Source organism: Urocampus carinirostris, chromosome 1 (genome assembly GCF_059441175.1).
Source record: "Urocampus carinirostris isolate Australia breed hairy pipefish chromosome 1, RoL_Ucar_1.0, whole genome shotgun sequence".
Classification (NCBI taxonomy): Eukaryota; Metazoa; Chordata; class Actinopteri; order Syngnathiformes; family Syngnathidae; genus Urocampus; species Urocampus carinirostris.
In genome coordinates, this window is record NC_142349.1 from 3,530,358 (window position 1) to 3,554,387 (window position 24,030).

General features: G+C 39.9%; 2 protein-coding genes across 3 annotated transcripts; one reads left to right on the top strand and one right to left on the bottom strand.

Annotated features, from left to right (window-relative positions):
* Window positions 1-510: 510 nt before the first annotated feature.
* Window positions 511-13,780, bottom strand: cactin. Of its 2 annotated transcripts, none has more exons than XM_088341762.1 (10): window positions 13,576-13,780; window positions 9,914-10,406; window positions 8,634-8,729; window positions 8,408-8,553; window positions 7,098-7,260; window positions 5,639-5,753; window positions 5,370-5,562; window positions 4,987-5,106; window positions 2,223-2,545; window positions 511-1,080 (listed from the first exon to the last, which is right to left on the bottom strand). In XM_088341762.1, the coding sequence occupies exons 1-10, from the start codon at window positions 13,653-13,655 to the stop codon at window positions 590-592; spliced, it is 2,220 nt and encodes a 739-aa protein (XP_088197888.1). In that variant the 5' UTR covers window positions 13,656-13,780; the 3' UTR covers window positions 511-589. The 2 variants fall into 2 exon arrangements, with proteins under 2 accessions (XP_088197888.1, XP_088197807.1); XM_088341681.1 differs by lacking the exon at window positions 13,576-13,780 and adding an exon at window positions 11,851-13,393.
* On the top strand, window positions 12,790-23,743 carry cdc34b (cell division cycle 34 homolog (S. cerevisiae) b). Its single transcript, XM_088341891.1, has 5 exons — window positions 12,790-13,432; window positions 14,216-14,302; window positions 15,582-15,679; window positions 17,205-17,339; window positions 21,280-23,743. The coding sequence occupies exons 1-5, from the start codon at window positions 13,247-13,249 to the stop codon at window positions 21,488-21,490; spliced, it is 717 nt and encodes a 238-aa protein (XP_088198017.1). The 5' UTR covers window positions 12,790-13,246; the 3' UTR covers window positions 21,491-23,743.
* Window positions 23,744-24,030: the final 287 nt, after the last annotated feature.

Here is a 24,030-nt window from a genome sequence, read left to right on the forward strand (position 1 = left end):
ATGGTCGTATGTAGGGAAGCGTTTGTAAATGTTTTCATAAGTTGAAAAGTGCTTGAATTTTAGGGAAATGGGTGCCATGTTTCTCAACAAATCTGCTTAAAAATGATGGCGACACTTCTCTCTGGTGGCTTCGCTTTGCCATTGCATTTCTTCCCGTGTGATTAATGGCAGCTGGCATTAGTTTGTATGACATTGTCCAATGAAGCGCCATCGCCCCCTACAGGTCTCGCCCAGAGACAGGTACATACGACACCTGAACAGGGCCATATGAAATGCGTATTAGTGCATGGATGATGTACCAATTGCGGACAAAAAAAAAAAAAATCACATATGTAAATCGCAGATATATTTTTGACTGGAAAATACATGATTCACACTGGATTTCGTATTTTAATAGTACTGAGAAAATGGAAATTTGGCTTGGACATAAGTCCTTAAAAAGAGCTGGAAATTTACCATGAAAAAGGTGCACAAACCCTGATCGCCAAACCAAAACAATAAGTCATCATATATATGAAAAAACATCTTTAATATGTGATTTGTAAAGTGTGTTACAAAACCCATTTCCATACCAGAGGAGACCCCATCTTCACCTCCTGTACCTATATCGCTTAAAATGAAACCATAGCTGAAAGATCCCGTTTGCGAACTGGCATCGAAAGCCGTGTCGGTGCGAATACTCCCACTCGCGATTGACGATCTTGAAGGCGATGTCCTCATAGGGAGGTCCGGCGTGAAACCTCAGAATCCCAAAGTCCTTGTTGTCGGGACTGGGTTCCAGGAAGTACTGCGGAGTGGAGCGCTTGTCGATGAGGTCCGGGTAGAAGATGTTGAATTTGTATCCCTGGACGATTTTGGGGGGAGGGTTGTCGAAGTCGTAGTGCGTCTGGTTGTATTTGTTCCACTCGAATCCGGTGTGGACTCGGTTGAAGAAGCGAGGCTTCCTGGGTCTGTACTTGTCGGCCCAGAGGTACATCTTGCCCGTTACGGGGATCTCCACGCTGAATTGGGCCTCGTCAGAACTCATGCCCTCCTTGGCGCGACGCACAAAAGCGTCCTCCGCGCTCTCGCTGGCATCCCCTGGTGGACACAATCGGAATTGAGTGATGGAATTAACGCTGAAAACCTGACAAGAAATCTCTCGTCATGAAAAAGTTTACCATTAAAACTCATTAATGGGATTTGAACTAACGTTTTCTGTCATTAAAATGATTTCAAACTTCATCCTCGATAGGGGATGGTTTAATTCAAATTTATTTATAATTATACTGCTCCCTTGTGGCCAAAAAAATATTCTGGATCGTCAAATCAAATAAAGAAATGGTAAATAAATGATTAATAGATACAAATGACTGTAGTTAAAAAAATTACAACATTTTCTTCCCTACATTTTTAACTAGACATTTTGTGGAACTGGGGACTGAAGAGCAGCAGCTAGCAACAGCAGCTAGCAACCAGCCATTGCCTGCAGTCAATTGGGATGAAAGCTCCAAGATGGCGGTCAGCCCCAGGAGGCTGTTTTCCTCGCGGCTGCCCGGCGGCAAAGCAAGTGGCTGACATGAGTGGCTAGAGAAGGAATCAGTAGCAAATAAGGGGAAGGTACTCAAATCTCAGTGACCTTCACATTTTGGGCTCAGCCCAGTGCATGGCTGTTGCATGATAAAATAATAATAATAATAATAATAATAATTTCCTTTGTATTGTCATTCTTTGTAACAATGTACACAGAACGAAATTTCGATACACCTGACCCGTTGTAGCGAGTCGATGCAGCCGCAGCCAGAGGGCGCCGCCATTATACCAATTAGGTATGTCTCGGTCGAGGCGCGAACCAGCGACCTCCCAGTCTCAAAGCGGGCACACTACCATCTAGGCTACTGAGAGCCGCACCAGGTTAAGCTAGCATGGCAAAATCCTCATTTGAGCTTCCACAGTTGTAAAATGGCTGCCAATCATGTTCATTTCTTCAAGTTGTGTCATACAATCAAGTATTTCTATCTCATAAATCTTGTTCATTAGCTAGTAGGTGTGTTTTTACTCATTATTTGAATTATTAGTGTTTTTCTTGTATGAACAAAGTATTTTGAAACCACTAGACGGTGCTTTAAAACACATCCAAGCTGTGAACTGCAGCTGCATGCTTCTGATTTGAATCAACACTTTTATTGAAATGACTCCAATATTTTGATACCGCTAGGGGGCGCTCATAACACACGTCTTACCTGTGACCTGCAGTTGCCTTCGTGCCAAGCTTAAGCGTTGCGCGTCCTCTTCAGGTTCTATCGCATGTGCGTCCAATGGCATCTCCGAGGCCGTTAGCAGTGGCGGACTGTAGCGCCCCGAATCGTACTCGGCCTGACTCTGCTGGATCAAGTCCTCCTCCGTCAGTACAGACTCCGCCTCCTCATCCTTCTTGTCCTCGTCCTTCTCCTCCTCATCCTTCTTGTCACCACTTTTCTCGCCATGGTCAACGTCGGTAAATGATGACGACGGGCCGGGCTCTTCTGAGGTTGGCTCTGCTGATAGGCCGCCTGTTCTGCTTTCACTTCAGGTGAGAGAAACAGATGGAGCAAATTTTTAGGGCTACCGTGTAGGCGCATTTAAAAAATCCAAATGGGCCAGGAAGTTAAAAGCGCAGTTTCTAATCTGGTGCACTTTGTTTAGGGTGGATAATCTGGAAACTCATGCAACATTTATTCGTGTGCGTTACTACACAAGGTTTTAAAGCAGGGGTAGGGAACCTATGGCTCGGGGGCCATTTATGGCTCTTTTGATGAGTACATTTGGCTCCGAAATAAAATGTAACTATTGCACATCTCTCTGTCGCGTTTCAAAGTCAAGTGATTTCATCCCAATTTTGGTCCATATAAAGCCGAAGCAACTTAATGCAGAAGTTCGATAAGAAACCATTTAAACTGATAAATAAAAAAGCTGGCAAACGACTTTAATTGGGTGAGCAGTACAGGTGGGCGGATCCCTGCACACAGCGCAAGCCGCTTCCTTCTCTCTCTCTCGCTCAGTCCAGTCTACACCGAAAGTAAATATGACGATATGCTTATCGTTTGCAGTAATTAGTGACATTTCTACAAAAGAACTTTGCATGCACATTGTTTTGAAACCGTTATTAAGGACAAATGTCATGGAAAAAAATTGCCTCAACACTTATCTTAAGGTGGAAGACAAATTGTAAATGGCATATTTACATTGATTAGGGACACAAAATTTGGCATTATTATCATTTCATACATTTGATTAAATCATCAAATGACACACACTGAAATAAAATGTGCTGAAGAATTAGCTTTTGTCTAGAGAGCGTGTTTGGCAGTTTTTTCAATTTCGTCTGAAAATATATGATGTGGCTCTCTCAATTTCTTTTGAAAACATTTTTTGCTTTTATGGCTCTTTGGGTCAAAAAGGTTCCTGACCCCTGTTTAAAGTATACAGTACTACCATAATTGTGCAAAATCACATTCCATCAGATACACCAAAGAGTTGTTAACCAGTCGTGCTTTTTTGTGTTCATCTCTCAGGACATCTTTCTCTTTTCTCCATTCTCTAACAATTGTTACCGAAGCTGAGCAAGTAAAGCGTGATAATGAGATGAGATCAAATGCTTTGTGTACGTATTTGTACCACTCGTGGTTAGGTTACATTGATCTCACAGCCACGACCCAGGTTTGAGTTGAATTGCGTTAAATGTTTTGCAATTTTGACTCATTGATCAATCTTTGTGCTGATACGTACTGTAAATGGATAAAACACACCAATAACTCTTACTGTTGTTTTGATTCCATGCGCCTTATAGTTTAATACGCCTTTAATATGAAAATATCTTATAATCCAGTGTGCCTTTTAGTGCAGTAAAATACGCTAATAATATAGTAATAAAATAGCAGTTTTTATTTCACTAGTTATATTATAATTATTTGTTCCCTTTTCAATGGAGATATTTTTGGGGTTGACAGCTAGTCTTGACCCCACTCTTAGAACTAAAAACCCAATAATAACGCAGTAATAGAATAACAGTTAAATCACTAATGATCAATATGATTTGTCTATTTCAGCCTTACTCCTAAAAGGGACAACTTGATAATGACAGGATAACAACATAGTGAACAAACAAATATTACAAATGTATAAAAAAAATTACGGTTGTTAGTGAACAAATTATTATGTTAGGTATCTTTGTTCCCTTTTACAAGGAAGATGGTATTGTAGTTGACTGAATGTATTCAAGCCCCACTACTAATAATGACATAGTAACATAAAACAAAATAGCAACATTGAATTTATTAACTGTGTAGTTATGAATTTTTGCTGCCTTTTTCAAGAAAGAGTCTAATGCAACCACGAAAACATCTTAGCCACACTTCAAATAATAACTACCAGGTAATAGCAAAAGTAGTTGCTAGTTCCCCAATAATGATGTTTTAGATCTTTGGTCCCTTTTTGATGACGATTTCCGTACTTGCCTAAGCCCATTTTAGCCTCACTCCCTATAACAGGGGTAGCTAACATTCTTTAAGCTAAGAGCTATTTTTTGTTACTGATCATTCATATATTCTACCAGCTTGATATGCATTTTTTCTATAGCGTTTTTGTCGTGTTATTATCAGGTTGTAATTATTAGGTCGTTAAATAGGCTCAATCTGGTACTAAACATTATGCCAGTTAGAAATTACATTTCCAATCATTTCCATCATGATATATTCTCAGAAGTAGCCCGCAGTCTTAGGGGGTTACCTACCGCGTTGGAGGCCCCTACCCTATAATAACCTAGTAATAACATAGTAACATCATGTTAATAACATGGTAAAAGATGTTAGTTATGGATCTTTGTTCATTTTTTCAAGGAAGATAATTTTGGGGTTGACAGCCTAATTCATCCCTACTCTTAATAATAACAATCGTCATTACAGCTATGAGTTCACAGACTATCGCATGGCTTGTGCCAGACCTCAGCCAATTCCCTAATCAACTTACACGTCTTCGTTCTTGGGCTCCTCCTTGATGATGGGAAACAAAGGTTGACTGTCCACACCTTGTTCCTGCTTCAGCTTGAACAACTTCTGACGAAGTACGTCTTGGTGTCGCTCTCGCAACCTGTATCCACACATATTTATATTAGCGGCTGTGCTAACGGTTAAGGTCCATAAAACTTGGATTAGCTGCTAGGTTATGCAACATCCACTCTTTACTTGATGCTGAGGCTAAAGCAAAGTTATTTGCTAATGCACAAAATCCATGCCAGGGACTACCGGAATTGAATAAATTCAGCTCCAAAGAAGATGGTAGTGCCTACAACAAAGTCAGCCAACAAAGCGTTGCTTTATCTGAACTTGACAAAAACATGAGCTAAATGCTACCTGGCTCTGGCCATGAAGACCCGAACCTGCTGGAGCAGACTCTCCCAGTATCCAATGTCGAGGTTGGAGCCCCCAGCCCGAATTTTGGTCTCGATGTTGAGGTGCAGCGCCTGCAGTTGGCTGTACGTTTTGCCTTTGAAAACCGTCTGCACGTCGCTGCTCACCGCCGTGTTAATGCCGTCGCGGCGGTCACCTAAAACGTGTTAGATTGTGTTTGCGCCATTTTATATTTCTTTCAAACACACAAAACAAATAGATGAATCGTGTACCTGGTCCTTTTCCCGAGGCCTCCAGTTTCCTGAGTTTGCCGATTTCGTCTTCTGTAATGGTGGTCATGTCCCTCCAGAAATCAACATTCTTGCCTTGTTCCAATTCCATATAAACCTGTCGGAAGAACAACATTTAAGTGAGACGTTCAGAATTTTTTGGGGGGCATAGTTGGTTTAAATGTCTGAACACTGTGATCCCTTGTCACTATACGTTTTGCAGCTGCAGTAGCCGCAGTGCATCGCAGGTTGAAAAAAATGTCTGCGATCCATTATCCCTGATCCCATACTGCTGCGAGCGAGGCCAGGCAGTGCACTTTTGTCAGGCTGGGCAGCTTTATTGTGCAATTACTGTATTTCCACCTATCATAAACCTTACTTATGCAGTCACGATCTATCATCCCGAAACCAATATTGCTGCAGGGGGGGAGAGAGACCGCTTATGTCAAGAGGCATGACATTCTCGTCCGCCTAAAGTGAAATGCATGGTTGTTGCTGTAATCCATTATCCCCCAGATGACTATTGCTGAGGACAGAGGAATGGCATAGCACATTTTTGTCAGGCCTGGTGGCTTTTTATCCCCAAATCTTCCTGACTAAGATCAATAGCACTCGTGGTTGAGATCAGTTATCACCAATCACATATTGCAGCATTTGGCGACCAGCAGAGTTTACTTTTGTTGGACAAGGCAATTATTTTTTTGCTACCTAAAACGAAGTAACTTGTGCAATCGCTATCCGTTATCCACAATCTAATATTGCTGCGAGTGGGCACTGACGGGGTACCTTTGTCAATTTAGGCGTGGCATTCTGGCCCGCCTCATTTGAAATGCACCGTTTGGCCGCGATCTATTATCCCCAGGCCCCTATTACTGAGCACAAAGGCAAAGTGAGCAAATTTTTGTTATGTGGTCGGCACCTTTACCCCCCTTTCTTTCCGCCTACGACAAATGTGCTACCAAGTGGCTGCGAACCATTATCCCCAATACACTATTGCCGAGAACAGGTTCACAGAGAGAAAATTAGTGACATGCAGAGCAATTCTTTTATTCCCTTTTCCCCCCCACCAAAAATGATCCAATATCCTGATCAACTATGGCTGCAAGTGGATTTTCACATATGGCACGGGGTTCTTGTCCCTTTAACCGGAATAAACAACTGATTACAGTACATTTAAATGTAACAAATTGTATGTCCTTTTAACCATTGTGAATATTTTGTTTTTGTTAATTTTTTTTTTTTTCAACTAATTCACTAAAACTAAGACTAAAGTGAAGATAACCACCAAAGTGGCGCAATTTGCTAATGCGAGTAGCTTCTGCAATAACGAAATTGTGGGCAAAATCAAGGACATAGTAGAATAGAATCATCCCTGGAGACGATCTACTGATCTTTCAATTTTGGGAAATTTCAATCTTGTCCAAGCTCTTTTATCAGCAATTTGCAAAAGGTGTTTGTTGACCTTGATATCTTCGAGAAGGTCGTCCATGTCGGTAGCGGTGAGCCCGTTGAGGAACGTGTAGGGCTCGTGCATTTCCACGGCGAGGTCGTCGTCCTCAGCGCTGATGTACTTGGCCAGGAGGTCGATGGGTTTGGCGCGACCGTCCCGGATTCGGATTTTCGACCTTGGACATACATGTTTTAAAGTTAGTTTTTGGTCTGGGGTTTCCAAATGTAGCAGACCCCAGGGAACAGCATCCACAACTTAGAATGTTTTAACTTTAATGTGTATGATGATGTTCTTTTTGGCCCCTTGTTACAACATTTTCCACTCTATACCCCAACAACAACAAATTCTAACAAAATAACCTTTTGGTTAGCGTCACAGCCTCATAATGGATAACTTCCCTCCCAAAATGCATTTCTGTGGCTTCAACGAGTTCAGAATTTCATGTAACAAAGATAAATTTGTTTAGCTCTGGGTCCCAAGACATCCAGTGAGTCTAAATGGAGACGCAAGAAGATGCTAATCATGGAAACGAAGCTTGAGATGAAAAAGAAAGGAATATGACCATGTTCGGCGAGCTGGACAATTATTAAGAATTAGAAGGTGATAAAACAACAAAGTATTCTCAGCATATGACAATGTAATTTGATTTTAATCCATCTACCTCCGCCCCCTCTGCACCTACCCGCTAACTCCACTGTACCAGCTTAAGTCACACCAAAGGTAAGTTTGATATTTCCTTTACATGTATATTTATTTCTTAAGTTCAGAATCCTCATAACAAACTTGAATTTGTTTAGTTTTGGGTCCCAAGGCTTATAATGATGCTAAAGGGACAAGCAAAAATAGGATAACCATGGAAACGGAGCTTGAGATTATGAAGAAATGGGAAGAAAACACACGTTTAGATACCCTAGCTAAGAAATATGTTCATAACCAATCGGCGATCGAGACAGTTATTAAGAACAAGGAGGCGAATAAAGCAACAACGGTCCTCGCAAGTGGAACTTTTAAAATCAGTTTTCATTGGAACCCACTGCATCCACCAGCCAACTCCACTGTACCAGCTCAAGTCTGCCTTTAACAAATGTAGTTTATCATTTACATTTATATTTATTTATGTAATGCAATCCTATCCACATTACACATAAGTAGTATTTATGATATACAATTTTGTCATTTTAGCCTTTTTATCAATGGAAAAGGGGGTACGGAGCCAATTAGCATAGTTGTACGACACTCTACAATCCTCACCTCCAATTGGATTCATGTTGTATCCTGTGGGTTCTTGTGTAATACATTAATGGCTATCAAGCACTAGATACCGTAATTTAGCCTGATGCAGATGGAAATTGTCCTCTTGCTCCGCCCAGGTCTTGAAATGCTCCGCCTCCTTTTCTCTCTGCAGCATCTCCAGCTCAGTCTCCCTCATTGCTTTCTCTCGCTCGCGTTCCAAACGTAGTTGCTTCACCTACAAACGATTCAAGATACATTTTAATCATGCATTTTGTGACGTTTTCAATAATTTTGCAGATCTGCAAAAAAACAAACTTTCTGGAGCTCTCTCCGATTCTCCTCTTGGATGCGTTTGTTCCTCTCTTTGAGGTCTTTTTCTCCAAGGTGGCCGATACCTTTCTTGTCCAAAGCCTAACAGCATAAAGGCAGGATAGGTTATGATGCAGTGATGCTGCGGAGTTTAAATATATTCTGTTCCAGATTCGTAATTAAAGTCAGATTTGGTCAAGGTCTGAATTTATTGTCCCAATCCAAAATACTGGTAACAACATTAATCCGTTCTGTCTGATATGAAAAGTCGATTTTTTTTCAATTCAACATTCATTAAACAAAGAATGTAATCATTTTATTATAGTTTAATGAATGATAAAAATTGCTATAATTTTTTTCTTGTAATTTAAGCACGGTTTTATTAAGATATAAAATTTATGTTACTGATGTAACCAGCTTTTCTCATTTAATGTTCATGTCATGGTTTTTTTTATATCAAGGAAATTTGTCTTTTGTGCCTATCCAAAATTAAAGATTACGGAAAGAGGCACAATTAAACATCGCTTTATTTATTTGATCATACTGGAATATATTTTTATTTATATATCTATATATATATATTTGCTTTTCAGTAGCTTCAATTAGGTTCGCTAGACTATATGCGTCATTTTAAAAATACTGATATTCTATCAGTCCTGCCCTCAAGTTGTAGCTTCATTTTTTATTTGGCTTTTCCATCTGTTTGACTTTGACACCCGAGATTTAGCCATTTAGAATGCAGGACACAAGGAAAATCAGTTAAGTAAAAAGACAGTGAAAAGTAAACATTATTATAGCGAGGATTCACTGTATATGGAAAAACCTGAGAAATTTTCACTGTGGGGGCAGGAAATAAAACTGAAATTTCCCAGAGAAGTCAACTAATTACACATGAGACTTTATCGAGAGAGTAAACCAGAGTTTGCGTGTAAATAGACTCAAGAATTGCACTACTTTAAAACTCTTGTTACTTTTTAAATTCAATGTTACATTTTCAAGTCTATATCTCTTTAATTCTATGTCATTGTGTGCACTTTATTGGGCAGCTTTGGATTTCATTGACAATTTGTGTAATGACAATAAAGGCATTTTATAGTATTCTATGTATAATTAGTCCCTGTGCTAAAATTCCCGCTGTGCTTTATAGCACCCACAAAACAAAGACAAGGGAAAAGTGCACTCTAATGAGTATACATGCACAAAGTCAGAGGCGAAGGAAAGCTGAGGCACAATTGTACATAAGTTGAACATTTTTGGATGAAATAACATTGCTACTCTTAACATACCTTTTGCCATTTGAACGTCCCCAGCAAGTTATTATCCCCGAAAGGATTGTCAGCATTGGTGTATCCCATGTACTCTTCACTCCAGCCCATCTTTTCTCTCCTCTTCTTCTCTTTGGCTTCTTTCTTAGCCAACCTCCTCGCTCTCTTCTCTTCGGGCGTCTCCAGAGCTTTCATCATCTCCTTCTGGTTCTTTTTGTCTTCGTTGTCTTTGGCACTCTTGCTTTCCTGATCGGAGGCCGAGCTGGCGGAGGAATCGGCCGAACTTGAGCGATGACGGCTCCTTCTGTCTTTCTTGATGTTTTTACGTTTGTCTCGTTCCGATGTATGGTCACGGTTGCGCTCCATTTGTCTATGTTGGTCCCTGCTGAGGCTTCTCCGCCTTCGTTCGCTGCTTCCTGAAGAAGATCTTTTCTTCTTTCTCTCTTGAGACGATCCTTGTCGGATCTGCATGTCGTTTCTTTTTTCTCTCTCTCGAAGATGATCTGAATCAGAACTAAGACAACACGATTAAAAACGCATGAGGACATATTTTGTTTGGAAAATGCTCTTGCAATGACAGTGGGTATGTTTATATGCAGGTGATTATTGGATTGGAAGGGGAATATTGGATTTCTTGAGCAATCCCACTGAATCGTTTCAACTGCATGAGACAAGCATAGACTTACCCAATATATGGATGGATACAACTGTGACATCTACTGTACGGTGACACCTAGGTACACTAGTAACACTATAATAAAATAAAAATCAGTGTTAGACCCGAAAATTTGAGTCATTTTTGCCACGGTATTTGAACGGAAAAAAATGGATCCGTAATCAGCCGGCCTACGGCGTGCTGTAAGCATAATTTTCAGAGAGCTTGTCCATCCATTCAGAATTGATCGTGTAGTAGTGTGTTTTATTGCCTTATTTTTGCGATTGTGGATTGATCAGAAGAAAGCTAGTGATGAGAAAAAGAGGAAGACAGCGAGAACAACCATTGAGTTGTAGGAAACAATTGCGAAATATAATTGTCCATTGATGAGATAATTCTGGATTTCTTTATGCTATATTTATCCATTATGAATCCCAATCCTTGTAGTGATGCTAAAAGAAGAACCATTGAAACGAAGCTTGTGATTATCAACAACTAGGAAGAGGTCAAACGAATTGCTACTCTCACTAAGGACAATGGCTGTAACCAATCAACGATTTTGACTATTATTAAAAATAAGGAAGCAATTACAGAAAGGCATGATAATCATTATTGTAGTTATCAAATCGGTTTTAATTTGAATCTGCCAATGACTACCACCCGACCCCGCCACTCTGCATCTAACTGCTACTACACTTGACCAGCTCAAGTCACACACCTCGCCATTGACAAATATGATTTCCTTTACAAGTGCATTCTAATGTTAATCATATGCACATATATTACATATAATAATAATAATAATTTCCTTGTATTGTCATTCTGTGTAACAATGTACACAAACGAAATGTCGATTGCACCTGACCCGTTGTAGCGAGCCGATGCAGCCGCAGCCAACAGAGGGCGCCGCCGACCACTTTTTAAGTCTTAGGAATGACTCGGCCGGGGCGCGAACCACCAACCTCCCAGTCTCAAAGCGGGCGCCTTACCATCTAGGCTACTGAGAGTAGCACTTACTACATGCTACTTTAAAATTTGTATGTTTTTATCTGGACTACCATGGGTTCGGAATGCATTGGCTAATTACAATAGGTTTTCGATCCCCCCTGTAAAGCAAGTTAACTTAACGACCCCCACCTCAGTACAAATCTATGCCCTATCCCGTGCTTTCAATAATCTCAGTGAAACTGTAATGATGCTCTAAAGAGCGTAGGACATCCCAGAGGTTCAGAGATTCGCTGCAAATCAAAGGTGAGATAACAAATACTTTAATACGATACGCATATTGACGTAAAATCTCTACCTGAGCGAGTTTTCTTTAGATTTGCTTTTCGCACGTTGCATTCTTCGTCTGTTGTCGCTTTCGGAACCACTACGGGAACTCGAACGTCGCCGATGTTGAGGCCGTCGTGATTGCGGTGAACTGCTGCCAGAATCGGAACTGTCAGAACGCGCTCGGCCGCGACTGGACCGTTTTGGTTCCGATAAGTAAGAACGACTCGTCATTTTCTCCGGGGGTTTAGATTTGGTCGTTCTGTGCCGATTTCTTCGGTCCCTGCTTAGACTTCTGGACCGTCGTCGTGATTTCGAGGCCATTTCGAAGTTTGGGGTCCTGGTATGATCTTGTCGCGTCTAAAATACGTATATTACAGATATTTCTGTGTTTGAACAAAGCATACAACGGTGATAGGGACGCATAATTATTCAAAGTATGAATAAAATAATATGTATGGCTTAAAAAGTGCAACATGAAATCTGCTTTAGTGTTTTTGAAAAAATTTCACTAGGCGTAACACGGACATCTAAAAACAGGGACTTTTTTAATCGCGCGCGTTATTATTACGTCACTCAAGAAAATAGTATTATAAATTAAAACTGGACGTTTAATTACACTTGTATATACGCCATTATAAATGAAAAATAAAATTTTCAACGTATATCACTTTAATAGACGAAAAAAATCAAATTAGAAAAATAGGTCAGAAACGCAAACAACAATCGCGCTCGCGTAATATCCGGCTAACTGGTGAATGTAGTTCTTGGCATTATTTTTGGAACATTAAACAATATATGAAACACGACACACCTGTAAAAATTGAGTCTTATTGTATTTATTATTATTCTAAAATTGCTTTATTGCGGCTTTTGTCTGGAAATTTGATTATTTGTATGGGATAGTGCAATGTTTACAAACAACAACAGGACTACAAGTCCCAAAGGCGCTCATTGCACAATTGCCTGTTTTCAGGGGAGAAAGGACTTCTTTTCAACAACATTCTTCGCTCTTCCTCGCATGACAACACGCTTGTCGGGGTTGTTTGTCGACTTTAAAACTCTTAAAAGATGTTAAGATATTTTAGTTTTTTAAAAAAGGATTAACAATTGGTGGGTTACCAGCTTAAAACAGAAGTCCGTCTGTTTATAAGGCGGTTTTCTCGAGCTAGCTTATTTAGCTGGCAGCTAGCAGTAGATTTGCGGCTTATATCCGCGACGACTTTTCCAAGTAGAACTTAAAGGTTCGGTTCCTCAGCGGTCACTATGATTTGGTTCTTTGACACCACCGAGAAACTCGATTGTAAATAACCCAACATAAGCTGCGTTCAAGTCCACTTCACTTTTGGCCTGTTTAGGTCTGCGTTCAAATTTAGCTTCGTTGTCGTCAACATAAGCGAGCAACACGTTCCAACAAGGTTCCGAATATGGCGCAGCACGACTCCTCGCACGTCGCCAGTTCGCAAAAAGCTCTCATGCTGGAGATGAAAAGCCTCCAAGAAGAACCCGTCGAGGGCTTTAAAATCACACTGGTGGACGAGGCGGACATGTACAACTGGGAAGTGGCCATTTTTGGACCCCCCAATACGCACTATGAGGGGGGCTATTTCAAGGTAAGGTTCATTTCGAGTGCCAACTCCACCCGTTACTGGACGCCTTTTGGATGTGTCATATAAATAACGTCTGAAAAGAACAAATATATATTCAGGCCGAAATCCTACGCCCATAAACCGTTACAGTCGTGTCTAGAACGTACCAGACAAAGTTTAGCCCATATTCGGACGTCCAAAGGAGGTCTAAATCACATCCAAAACTGATCAGGCCAAATAAAGTCATAAATCATACTTAAAAATGACGATTTAATATTTTCTAAAATAGACCGGACCAAATGTAACCCTTAGTCGGACATCCAAAAGACATCTAAATCCTGTCGAGAACGGACCACCAGTTTTAGCCTTTAATCCAAAGTCCAAAATGCGTCTAAAGATGGTTTCTGTTTTGGGGCTGAGTCTTGTATGTTCTTGACACGATCTGATCTTGTTTGTTGTAGAGCTGGTTTGGTCTGTTTTTGACATGACTTACATGTATCGAATCTTGTTTTTTTTTTTTTTTATTAACACAATTTTGATGTCTATTGGACACAATTCTGGCTAAATGTGGTCTGATACTTTTGAGACCCGATTTATGTCTTTTCGACGTTGAGTAAGGGGCTAAATCAGGTTGTTTTTTTTACTTGATTTGGACAAGTTTTGCCATTGGATCTTTCTTTAAATCTTGTCTGGTTCATTCTAGACACAATTTAAATGTATTTTGCATGCTGTTGTTTTTTTTCCCACTAGGACAGTTTCAATGCGCTTGAAGTGTCTACAAATACTTGTTTGTTTGTTGTGTGCCAGGCTCGGATCAAGTTCCCCATGGACTACCCATATTCCCCACCTTCCTTCAGATTCCTCACCAAGATGTGGCATCCCAACATATACGAGGTGGGTCTAACATTTGGCCCGTCACAACCACTTTGATGTAGCAACAAACTGCAAAAGTGCCTTTCATTGCCATCCAACATTTTGTTGATCAAAATAAACGTTTGCACAGACGTGAAAAAAAATTCAGATACATTTCGTATCCTCATACAAAGCTAACTATTCATAGTTAATCATGTAATGTAATCATATTAATATATTATAATTATAATATTAATATAAAAAAAACACTAATACCCCGACACATTACAAAGAAAAACAATCGTTTTCAGCGGTCTTTAATCTAGGAATGCACAATATGTCACAAATGGTATTCAAACTGCATTCATAAAGCAATTTACCAGTCACTGAGGACATCCAAAGCGCTTTACAATAAACCACCTTTTACTGATTCACACTCCGATAGCAGTCTGCCAAGCAAGGTGACTACCTGCATAGCGCAGACATTTGTGGTTCCGTGTATTGCTCAGGGGCACTTAGTCATTTAACTTAGAGGAGCAGGGAAACGAACCTGCAACGTCTTTGCTCCCAAGACGACGGCTCTACATCCTGATGCTACTGAGCTATATGTCATCCATTCTTAATTAGATGCAAATATCTTAGCTGCACACATTAGCAGCTTTGATAAATAAGAATATACAAGGCCGGTGCGTAAAAGAAAGGCAGGCAAATGTAACTTTTGGCTTATTACGGTTGTATATGTATGGCCAACGGAGTACAAAACATTCCAATATGTTTATTACACTTTGTGCATGTCTAGTACATAAAAATATTACGGATTGTCACCAGCAAGACAATTGTTTGCACTGCTCTCAATCAACAAACTGTCGATGTTAATTCAATCTGAATTCACGCACACAGCAGTGCACCCCCCAAAAACAAAAAAATACTCAATCTACTTGCTTAAGTCCAGACATACAATCACAACTGATTTATGGCTGAACTCTCCGGTGCTTCATTTTTGAGACATTTTTTGACTAAGTGCTATACAAATAAATGTGCTTTGACTTCACATACTCTATGAAGCAGTGGAGATGTTACACAACTAAGAAAATGAAAATATAGGGAACATAATTACTTTTACAATTTCCAACAAGTAGTTTCGGATGATGTTATAATACATTGTAGTGTCAAATGACTAATTAGCAGCCTTTTTTTTCTTTATTGGGGCATTAACTGTGATGTCATATTTGGCTCTCAAAAACGATTATGCATTTCTTGTCAGAATTGTTCTTTTGCCACTTACATAAAATTAATACACATCAAAATTTTCCCTTCACAGAACGGAGACGTGTGTATTTCTATATTACACCCGCCGGTGGACGACCCACAAAGCGGCGAACTGCCTTCGGAGAGATGGAATCCCACCCAGAATGTCCGGTTAGTATGAATGCCGATGATCCGGTTACTGACTTGACAAAGAACCCTATCGCATGACGCTCAGAGGAGTCTCGTTCTCAAGAAATAAATGTTGATGCCACATCTTGCCATTCGATACTATCTAGGAAAGACGATCCATGTGTCTCTCGAGATAACATCTTCTGCTTGCCTAATACACATTTCACAATCAAGATGTGTAAACATGTTTGATTAAATTCTAGATAAAAGTTTGAATTGGGAATTGCTTTGGCTTTACATTCAGTTAGGGAAAAGGGGAAAGCTGTAATTCTCAGCTTTGGACTAATGATTATCTTTCCATTTAAAATGTAAAGATTACAGGATACAACAAAAACAAAAGACTTTTGAACCTTTAGAGACAAATATCCGTCTCCGAGTTTTCGGCGCTTGTCATCTACAACTTTTTTTTCCTCCTAAGCACTCGCGTTACCACTTGACTGCAAGCTCTAGCTTGCCGCTATTCGGTACAGTTATTGTTAGCTGCTTCATCTGAATAAAACTTGCCTCGTCCTTCGTAGCTTTACTCTCTAGCTGCCCAAGTTAGCTCTTCACCAGCTCTGACCAACTCCAGAAATTGGCTATTTTCAGCTGTTTTAAGTTTATCCATCTCTCGGTCTTTTGTGTCGCTAGCGGATATTAACACTAGCTTTTTTGGTAGGTTCAAAGAAATTGTTTTATATTACACAACTTGAGACCCTTTTAAAAAGCTGACATGCTTGGCCGCCATCTTACTACTACAAAAGCGCAAATGAAGATTTTGGTCGTGCAAACAGCCTTGCTGAGTTCTGTCATTCAGGCATCTTCCTCTTTCTTTTCTCAACCGTTTCCTTCTCTAGTCACTCACACAACTTGCCTGCACGCTATGGCTCACCGCTAGTCGCTATTGTCAGCTGACTCAACTCTGTCTTTCAGTGTCAATCACATTCCACAGCTGCCCATGCAAGCAAACTTGACTGAGTCAGATGATACAAGCGATAGGCGCCTTTTCCTGCAGTTTCCTTCTCGAGCCACTCATGTCAGCCACTAGACAGTAGGCTGTGGTTTCACAGCAAGCCCCTATTGTTGTTCCTAGCTGCTCCTGCTTTGTCCTCTCCTACCACACTTGAGTTCCTTGATTCGGGGTCTGACAAATTAAATCATTTGCTGCCCTTTTTTTAGTAAATTCTCCCGCTTGCGGCTCATGTTAGCCACCTACAGCAGCTCAGACAAACTCCAGCTGTTGGCTTGTCTTATATCCTGTCGCTGGCTGGAATTTATCAATGCTCACTTGACAAAATATGGAAGTAGGCCTGGGAATTTTGTCAAATGGTATCCTTCAGGCCTAATTAGTATGTTTCATCCATGTTGTATGTTTTCTTAAGTGCACACTTATGTTCCATTATACAACCACTTCTAGTTATGAATTATTACACATTGTCATTTTAAGAACTCCATGATAGACTTTAACAGAGATCATATATTTTTTGCATCTAGTAAGTAATAATGTAACTCCCGTTTGTATTTCCAGCACCATTTTGTTGAGTGTCATCTCTCTGCTGAACGAGCCAAACACCTTTTCTCCGGCAAATGTGGACGCTTCTGTCATGTATCGCAAGTGGCGAGACAGTAAGGGCAAAGATCGGGAATACGTGGAGATCATCAGGTCAGTTCTCGTCGAACTAACCTTAACACAAAATGTCATTTTTTTTATTTTTATTTATTAGGTCAAATTTTGATATTGTGGAATAGGTCTAGCGTGACCATTTAAGCCTTGACAAAGTGTGATTACAAGCGCTATTAATATAACAACACGGTAAAAAAAAGTTGGTTTTGTGTGTTACTCCACATTTCCATGCAGTAAATGCTAATGTAGATTAAGACAAAGTTTAGTGATTAGCAAAAAAATATCTGATTTCTCAAGAGACCATTTCCTGCAATTATTGATTTACATTATACCCCTGGAATATGACATGAATCTTTTCTGAGGTGGGGATCACAAAGTTAAATTGTCGTATAAGGGGGGGATAGGAACCAAAGCTAATGAGATCCGAAACCCTGGTACCCCATATATACAGGACTGTCTCAGAAAATTAGAATATTGTGATAAAGTTCTTTATTTTCTGTAATGCAATTAAAAAAACAAAAATGTCATACATTCTGGATTCATTACACATCAACTGAACTATTTCAAGCCTTTTATTATTTGAATATTGCTGATTTTGGCCTACAGCTGAAAAAAACTCAAAAATCCTATCTCAAATTATTAGAATACTTCCTCAGATCAAGTAAAAAAATAATTTTATAACAGCAAAACTAAATCAAACATTTGAAAATGTCCATTGATGCACTCAGTACTTGGTTGGGAATCCTTTTGCACAGATTACTGCATCAATCCGGCGTGGCATGGAGGCAATCAGCCTGTGGCATTGCTGAGGTGTTATTGATGCCCAGGATGCTTCGATAGTGGCCTTCAGCTCATTTGCATTTGTAGGTCTGGTGTCTTTCATCTTCTTCTTAACTATACCCCACAAATTCTCGATGGGGTTCAGTTCAGGGGAATTAGCAGGCCAATCAAGGACAGTGATGCCATGGTCAGTGCACCAGTTACTGGTGGTTTTGGCACTGTGGGCAGGTGCCAGATCATGCTGGAAAATGAAATCCTCATCTCCATAGAGCTTTTCAGCAGATGGAAGCATGTAGTGCTCTAAAATCTCTTGGTACACAGTTGCATTTACTCTGGACTTAATGAAACACAGTGGACCAACACCAGCAGCTGACATGGCTCCCCAAACCATTGCTGACTGTGGGAACTTCACACTGGATTTCAAGCAACTTGGATTTTGCTCCTCTCCAGCCTTTCTCCAGACTCTGGCGCCTTGACTTCCAAATGAAATGCAAAACTTGCTTTCGTCTGAAAAGAGGACTTTGGACCACTCTGCAACTGTCCAGTGCTTCTTCTCCATAGCGTTCAGAGTTCAGAAGTGGCTTGACCATTGGAATACGGCTATTGTAGCCCATTTCCCGGACACGTCTGTGAACTGTGGCTTTTGATACCTGGACTCCAGCTTCAGCCCACTGTCTTTGAAGTTCCCCCAAATTCTGGAAGCGGCTCTTCTTCACAATTTTGTTAAGGCTGCGGTCATCTCTCTTGGTTGTGCAGCGTTTCCGGCCACATTTTTCCCTTCCAACAGACTTTTTGTGGATATGCTTTGAAAGTGCACTCTGTGAACAGCCTGCTCTTTGAGAAATTTCTTTTTGTGTCTTACCCTCCTGATGGAGGGTATCAATGATGGTCCTCTGGACAGCAGTCAGATCAGCAGTCTTCCCTATACTTGTGATTTAGTTTACTGAACCAAACTGAGTGTTTTTAAAACTCAGGAAACCCTCGCAAGGTGTTTCGAGTTAATTAGATGATTCAGGTGATTAGTTGAATAGCCTACTTGTATACTTTTTCATGATATTCTAATATTTTGAGATATGATTTTTGAGTTTTCTTAAGCTGTAAGCCAAATTCAGCAATATTAAAATAATAAAAGGCTTGAAATAGTTCAGTTGATGTGTAATGAATCCAGAATGTATGACATTTTTGTTTTTTTAATTGCATTACAGAAAATAAAGAACTTTATCACAATATTCTAATTTTCTGAGACAGTCCTGTATAGTACCTCCTACTTATATTTAATATATGTGTCGATTAGGCAGTTTTTTTTTATAGCTTGCCACTCCTTGCACATTGCTCTCTGCACTATTGTAATTACAGCGTTATTGTTACAGTGTTAATGTTACTGTGTACCTGACTTGTTAACCTGACTGCCCATTTTGCACATCTGGTTAGCTACTCTTCTTGCACTATCGGCACTATGGTAAAATACTATACGTAGCCAAAATACAATACAACATTATTTATATCTGTACATTCAAGTTAACTGTGGGGGTCAGATGCATCGACATTTCGTTCTGTATACACGTGTACTAGAATGACAATAAAGTAGATCTGAATCTGAATCTGAATCTGATTAAAGAAATATATCTCTTGCAGGCATGCCCAAAATCCAACCTGGGGGCTAGTTACGGCCGTGATCATTTTTTTGGGGCCCCACAGCCTCTGCCATAAATATAATAATATGCGGCTTGCCAGTAATGTTGACCACAATATAAAACACATTGCTACGGAAAAAGAAAAATAATCTCCATTTCACCAGATGATGGCAGTAGCTCTACGACCACCTTGCCCTTGGCTTTCTGTGAGAATTTTAGCCCACTCCATTTCAACATGGCGACTGTAAATCAATAAAGAAAGTGGACTGTGAGGGCCGTCGCTTCCAGAAAATCGGAGTGTTTTTTTTTAACTGTAATCCAAAACAAATGCGTCTGCCTAATTTGGCAAAACACTGTGGCTGTTTCCTAAGAATATAATATCAAGAGGAATTGCCAGACAGACCATGTTGACTACAAAAAACTAACTGAAAACTAAAGCTGTGAAAGGGTGAAGCAACTGGAAGCTGTTTTAACGGCACAGAGACACTTTTTCTTGAGTCAAAAAAATGCCAAAAAGGCAAGCTACGAGGTCACGACGCTGTTGGCCAAGCACTAAAGGGACAGTGTGTAATTATTAGCGCCTCCTAGTGGTACAAAAAATACTTTCATCCAGTAAAATAAAAAAACTTTGAGTTGATTAATTGGCAAAAATACATAAACTATCATACAAATGTTAATTTTTATAAAAAGATAATAGGTTGAGAAATTTGTATTTCCTTTTCACCGCAAAATCCCTTTTGGGATCAGCGGTATGTTCTTCCAGAATCCAGCGGCTACGCTCTGCTGTGTATCACTGACCCTCACTCATACCAGACAACTCTGTGCCATTTATTGGTCAAATATTACACATTAGACCTTTAAAGGTGGGGTGCAGCCTTTGAAAATGTTAAGCTGTAATCATGACTTTAAGGCAGGAAATAGTGGCAGAGTAACACACGATTTGGGTGCAAGAACATAGAATTTCTTAGATGCGATCGAATAAACTCTTCTCTTTTTCATCGATTTGGGGGTTTGTTCTGCCCTGAACAGGACTGATAAAAGTAAATAGCACAATGGAAAATAAAGCACAAGGGCTCTCTGACCTCAGTTGGGCACTGTGTACCTAACTTCAAAAATATTCTACCTTCTGACGCCATCTTTTGGCTGAAATCATCATTGCAGCATCTGTCAATTTGCCTTTGAGCCGCGTGTGTCTATCTCAGACCCGCTCGAATAAACTCTCCTCTGTAGGTGAAACAGTCATTTTCTTTCCATCACAATTTTCATCTTTGAATAAATGAAAACAACCGGCGCGCGCGTGAAATCCCTCTCCACTACCCACCTCCGCCGCCTTCTTTCTTTCGAAATACGCATTGTGACTTAAGCACTTATTATAAAAGTTAGATAAAAGCAGATAGGCATTGTTGAAAAAATATATAAAGGCTTTTTGAACTCCGTTGGGCGGTGTTAACACATACTAAATAGAGAAATTATTGAATGTTCAACTTTTTAAGTGCACCTCAGACTAAGCACCCCGTTAAAGGTACCGAATGACCCAAATAAATTATGTGATATGTGCTCAACAGAAAACAAGTCTTGGCCACCAAAGCAGAGGCAGAACGCGATGGGGTCCAGGTGCCCACCACGCTGGCTGAATATTGCGTCCGCACTCGCGCCCCGCCTCCCGATGAGGGATCCGACCTCTTCTATGACTATTATTACGACGATGACGACGTGGAAGACGGAGATGGCGATTGCTGCTACGACGAAGACGATTCGGGCAACGAAGAGTCGTGACACGCCTTCCACTTTTCAGCTTGACCAACCTTTGCAGAGCCGCCAACAACACCCCCCACTCGGGGGTCGTACGACAGGTCCGAGGTCTGCAAGTGAGATATTTCACGCCTCCTGTTTGTAAACCAATGAAATGATTTTGTGTTAGCTTGCGCGCTTTTTGTTAATGAGTGGGCCCTTGTGAATTTGCACCAGCAGAACAACAACAACAAGTTTTATTTTCGTTTTTTCGACTGAAATTGGAAAGGGTAACTTAATGGGTGGGGGAGGGGGTTAATGCCACTTTGCACTGACGCAAATCATTCACTTCACAACTTTTATTGTTTCTCGTATCTGATATACTGCTATTAAGTATCATTGACTTCCTGTTTAATAAAAAACGGATGGGACTTTCTTCAAACTGCATGCCAGCAAACATTGGATTTCCTTTTTTTTTTTCAATTTGCAAATTTGCTTCCAGCTTTGAGAACAAAAGCAACGACAGAGAATGGAGAAATTTCTCATAAATGGACTTCAGGCTTTGAAAACAATTTTTACTTTCAAGATAATGATCTTTAGGTGAGTTTTGTCATTCTGATAAGTGAGTTGGAACAGCAACCTTTTTTTTGGGGAGGGGGAGGGAGGAAAGTGCTTGCTCATCAGAATTTTCCTCCACAGGTTTGATGCCTGACTAAACAAACTCTGTGTTGTATTCTTTTAACTCCCCTCAACATGTATGTAATCCTCTTGTCTTTTATTTCGTGCTTTTCGCAAGCAATGATAGTCTTTTTTTTATATGGTTAGACTTAATGCCTGCAACCTTGCGAATGTTTTTTGTCATTAAATGATTAGGGGTTTGTAGAAAACGTGTTCGAGGAATGATGTTGCAGTGTCAGAATAGAAAAGCATTTTCAGCCTTGGAAGTCACGGACGCTTCCATGCAGGCAATAATCCCATTGTAAATTGGTTATCTGGGGCAATCCCAATGAGTAGTTTACATGCCTACAAACAAACAAGTATCCCAATGTAAATGGTGTATGTGAGTATTCTTCTCACAAGTGTGATAATAAACATCATAATTTTGACAAATTCATAACTTAATTTATGTCACCATATTCAACGTAGATCCGCTCCATAGCTGCATCTAAGTTCTTTACAAATTTTGCTCATATGTAGCTTGCCAGAAGCAAATACACTCTATATTAATGGATACAACTGTTGTATCAACTATATATAGATGGATACACCTGTAGTACTATGGCTTCGATGGCAGAAATTAAAACAGGTCCCAGATACAAAGGTGAAGCAAGAATGAACTTCATTTCCTTGTTTAATTTTTGTCATTGTATAATGATTTTATTCATATTACTCACCAAATTCAACCAAGTAACTTGTTCGATTTAAAGGTAAGCGCCATTGTTGCGTTTGTCAATTTACAAGATGGCTCATACAGGGGTTGCCAGAATTGGAGATTTACACGGTATATGGATGGAAATAACTGACATCAACTATATATAGATGAATACACAGGGCAAATAGGTGGTAGAAAATAGACTAGACTTTGGACCAGGTGCAATCAAGTCTATCTTGTGCAAGTTGTGATGCGTGAATTGTTTGATTTAATTCAGACACACTTGCAGATCAGTTTCGTGATCTACTCATAGAAGTGTCCCGAAATGTCCTGTAGAATTAACTAATATAAATGAGGATTTTTTTTGTTTTTAAGAGCATAAGCTGACTTTTAAGTGTACCATTCGTCTCTGTACTACAAGTCCCACCGTGCATTGCTGCACCAAAATATCACAAATGAAAGAAACTCGCATACATGCATGGGTAATCAAAAAATGAAAGCCATGCAATCAGAAAATTAGCGGTCTGATGAAGACCATAATCCGATGACTATGCACATTTACATAATTTGGAAATTGGCAATTTTGTGTTTTCTGATCGGATTATTCCCTGCATAAAAACGTACCCAGTGAACGTGAACAATTCCACCACCAATTATTTTTGTGTTTGTAGTGAGATCAGGTATTTTGAGAATATGTTTTAGTGTTGCTGTGTTTCCTCGTGTGTATTTTTCCCGCCAGCAGGATTGATTTGTTTCATCCGTTCGAATTGGACCCTCAGGATTCTTCAATTCCATTTGACATGGTGGGTCGTTTTTCAGAAAATTGGATATGCACATGTAGCTGTATGGATGATCGCCTTGTTCAATCCTTTTTCTTTTTGGGAGGCTATTTAATGTGGAAAATAAAGATTTATGTGCAATGGAAATTGTTGACATTGATTTTTCCATCATCGCTTAAAAGGACATTGTGTAATATTTAATGGCTCTAAATGGTAAAAAAAACTTTCATGCAGAAAAAACATTATTTGAATACTAGGCAAAAATACATGAATCATCATGCCAATTACATATTTTTTGGGGAAAAAAAAACACAAGTTGAGAAATCTGTATTTTACATAGTGGAATCCATACCTAGTAGTCCGCAATATTTGTCCTAGCCGAGGCATTAGTTTTTGTTTGCATTGGACAACAGTGTCATCTAGTGGTCAAATAT

Bases quoted from the DNA above. Each gene is read 5' to 3' on its own strand.
- cactin (XM_088341681.1), bottom strand. From the start codon at position 12,143: ATGGCCTCGAAATCACGACGACGGTCCAGAAGTCTAAGCAGGGACCGA. The intron at 7,261-8,407 runs GTATCTAGTGCT...TGTATGTCCAAG, and splicing joins CTGCATCAGGCTAAATTACG to GTCGAAAATCCGAATCCGGG. The intron at 2,546-4,986 runs GTAAGTTGATTA...TCTCACCTGAAG, and splicing joins GAGCCCAAGAACGAAGACGT to TGAAAGCAGAACAGGCGGCC.
- cdc34b (XM_088341891.1), top strand. From the start codon at position 13,247: ATGGCGCAGCACGACTCCTCGCACGTCGCCAGTTCGCAAAAAGCTCTC. The intron at 14,303-15,581 runs GTGGGTCTAACA...TTCCCTTCACAG, and splicing joins GGCATCCCAACATATACGAG to AACGGAGACGTGTGTATTTC. The intron at 15,680-17,204 runs GTTAGTATGAAT...TTGTATTTCCAG, and splicing joins AATCCCACCCAGAATGTCCG to CACCATTTTGTTGAGTGTCA.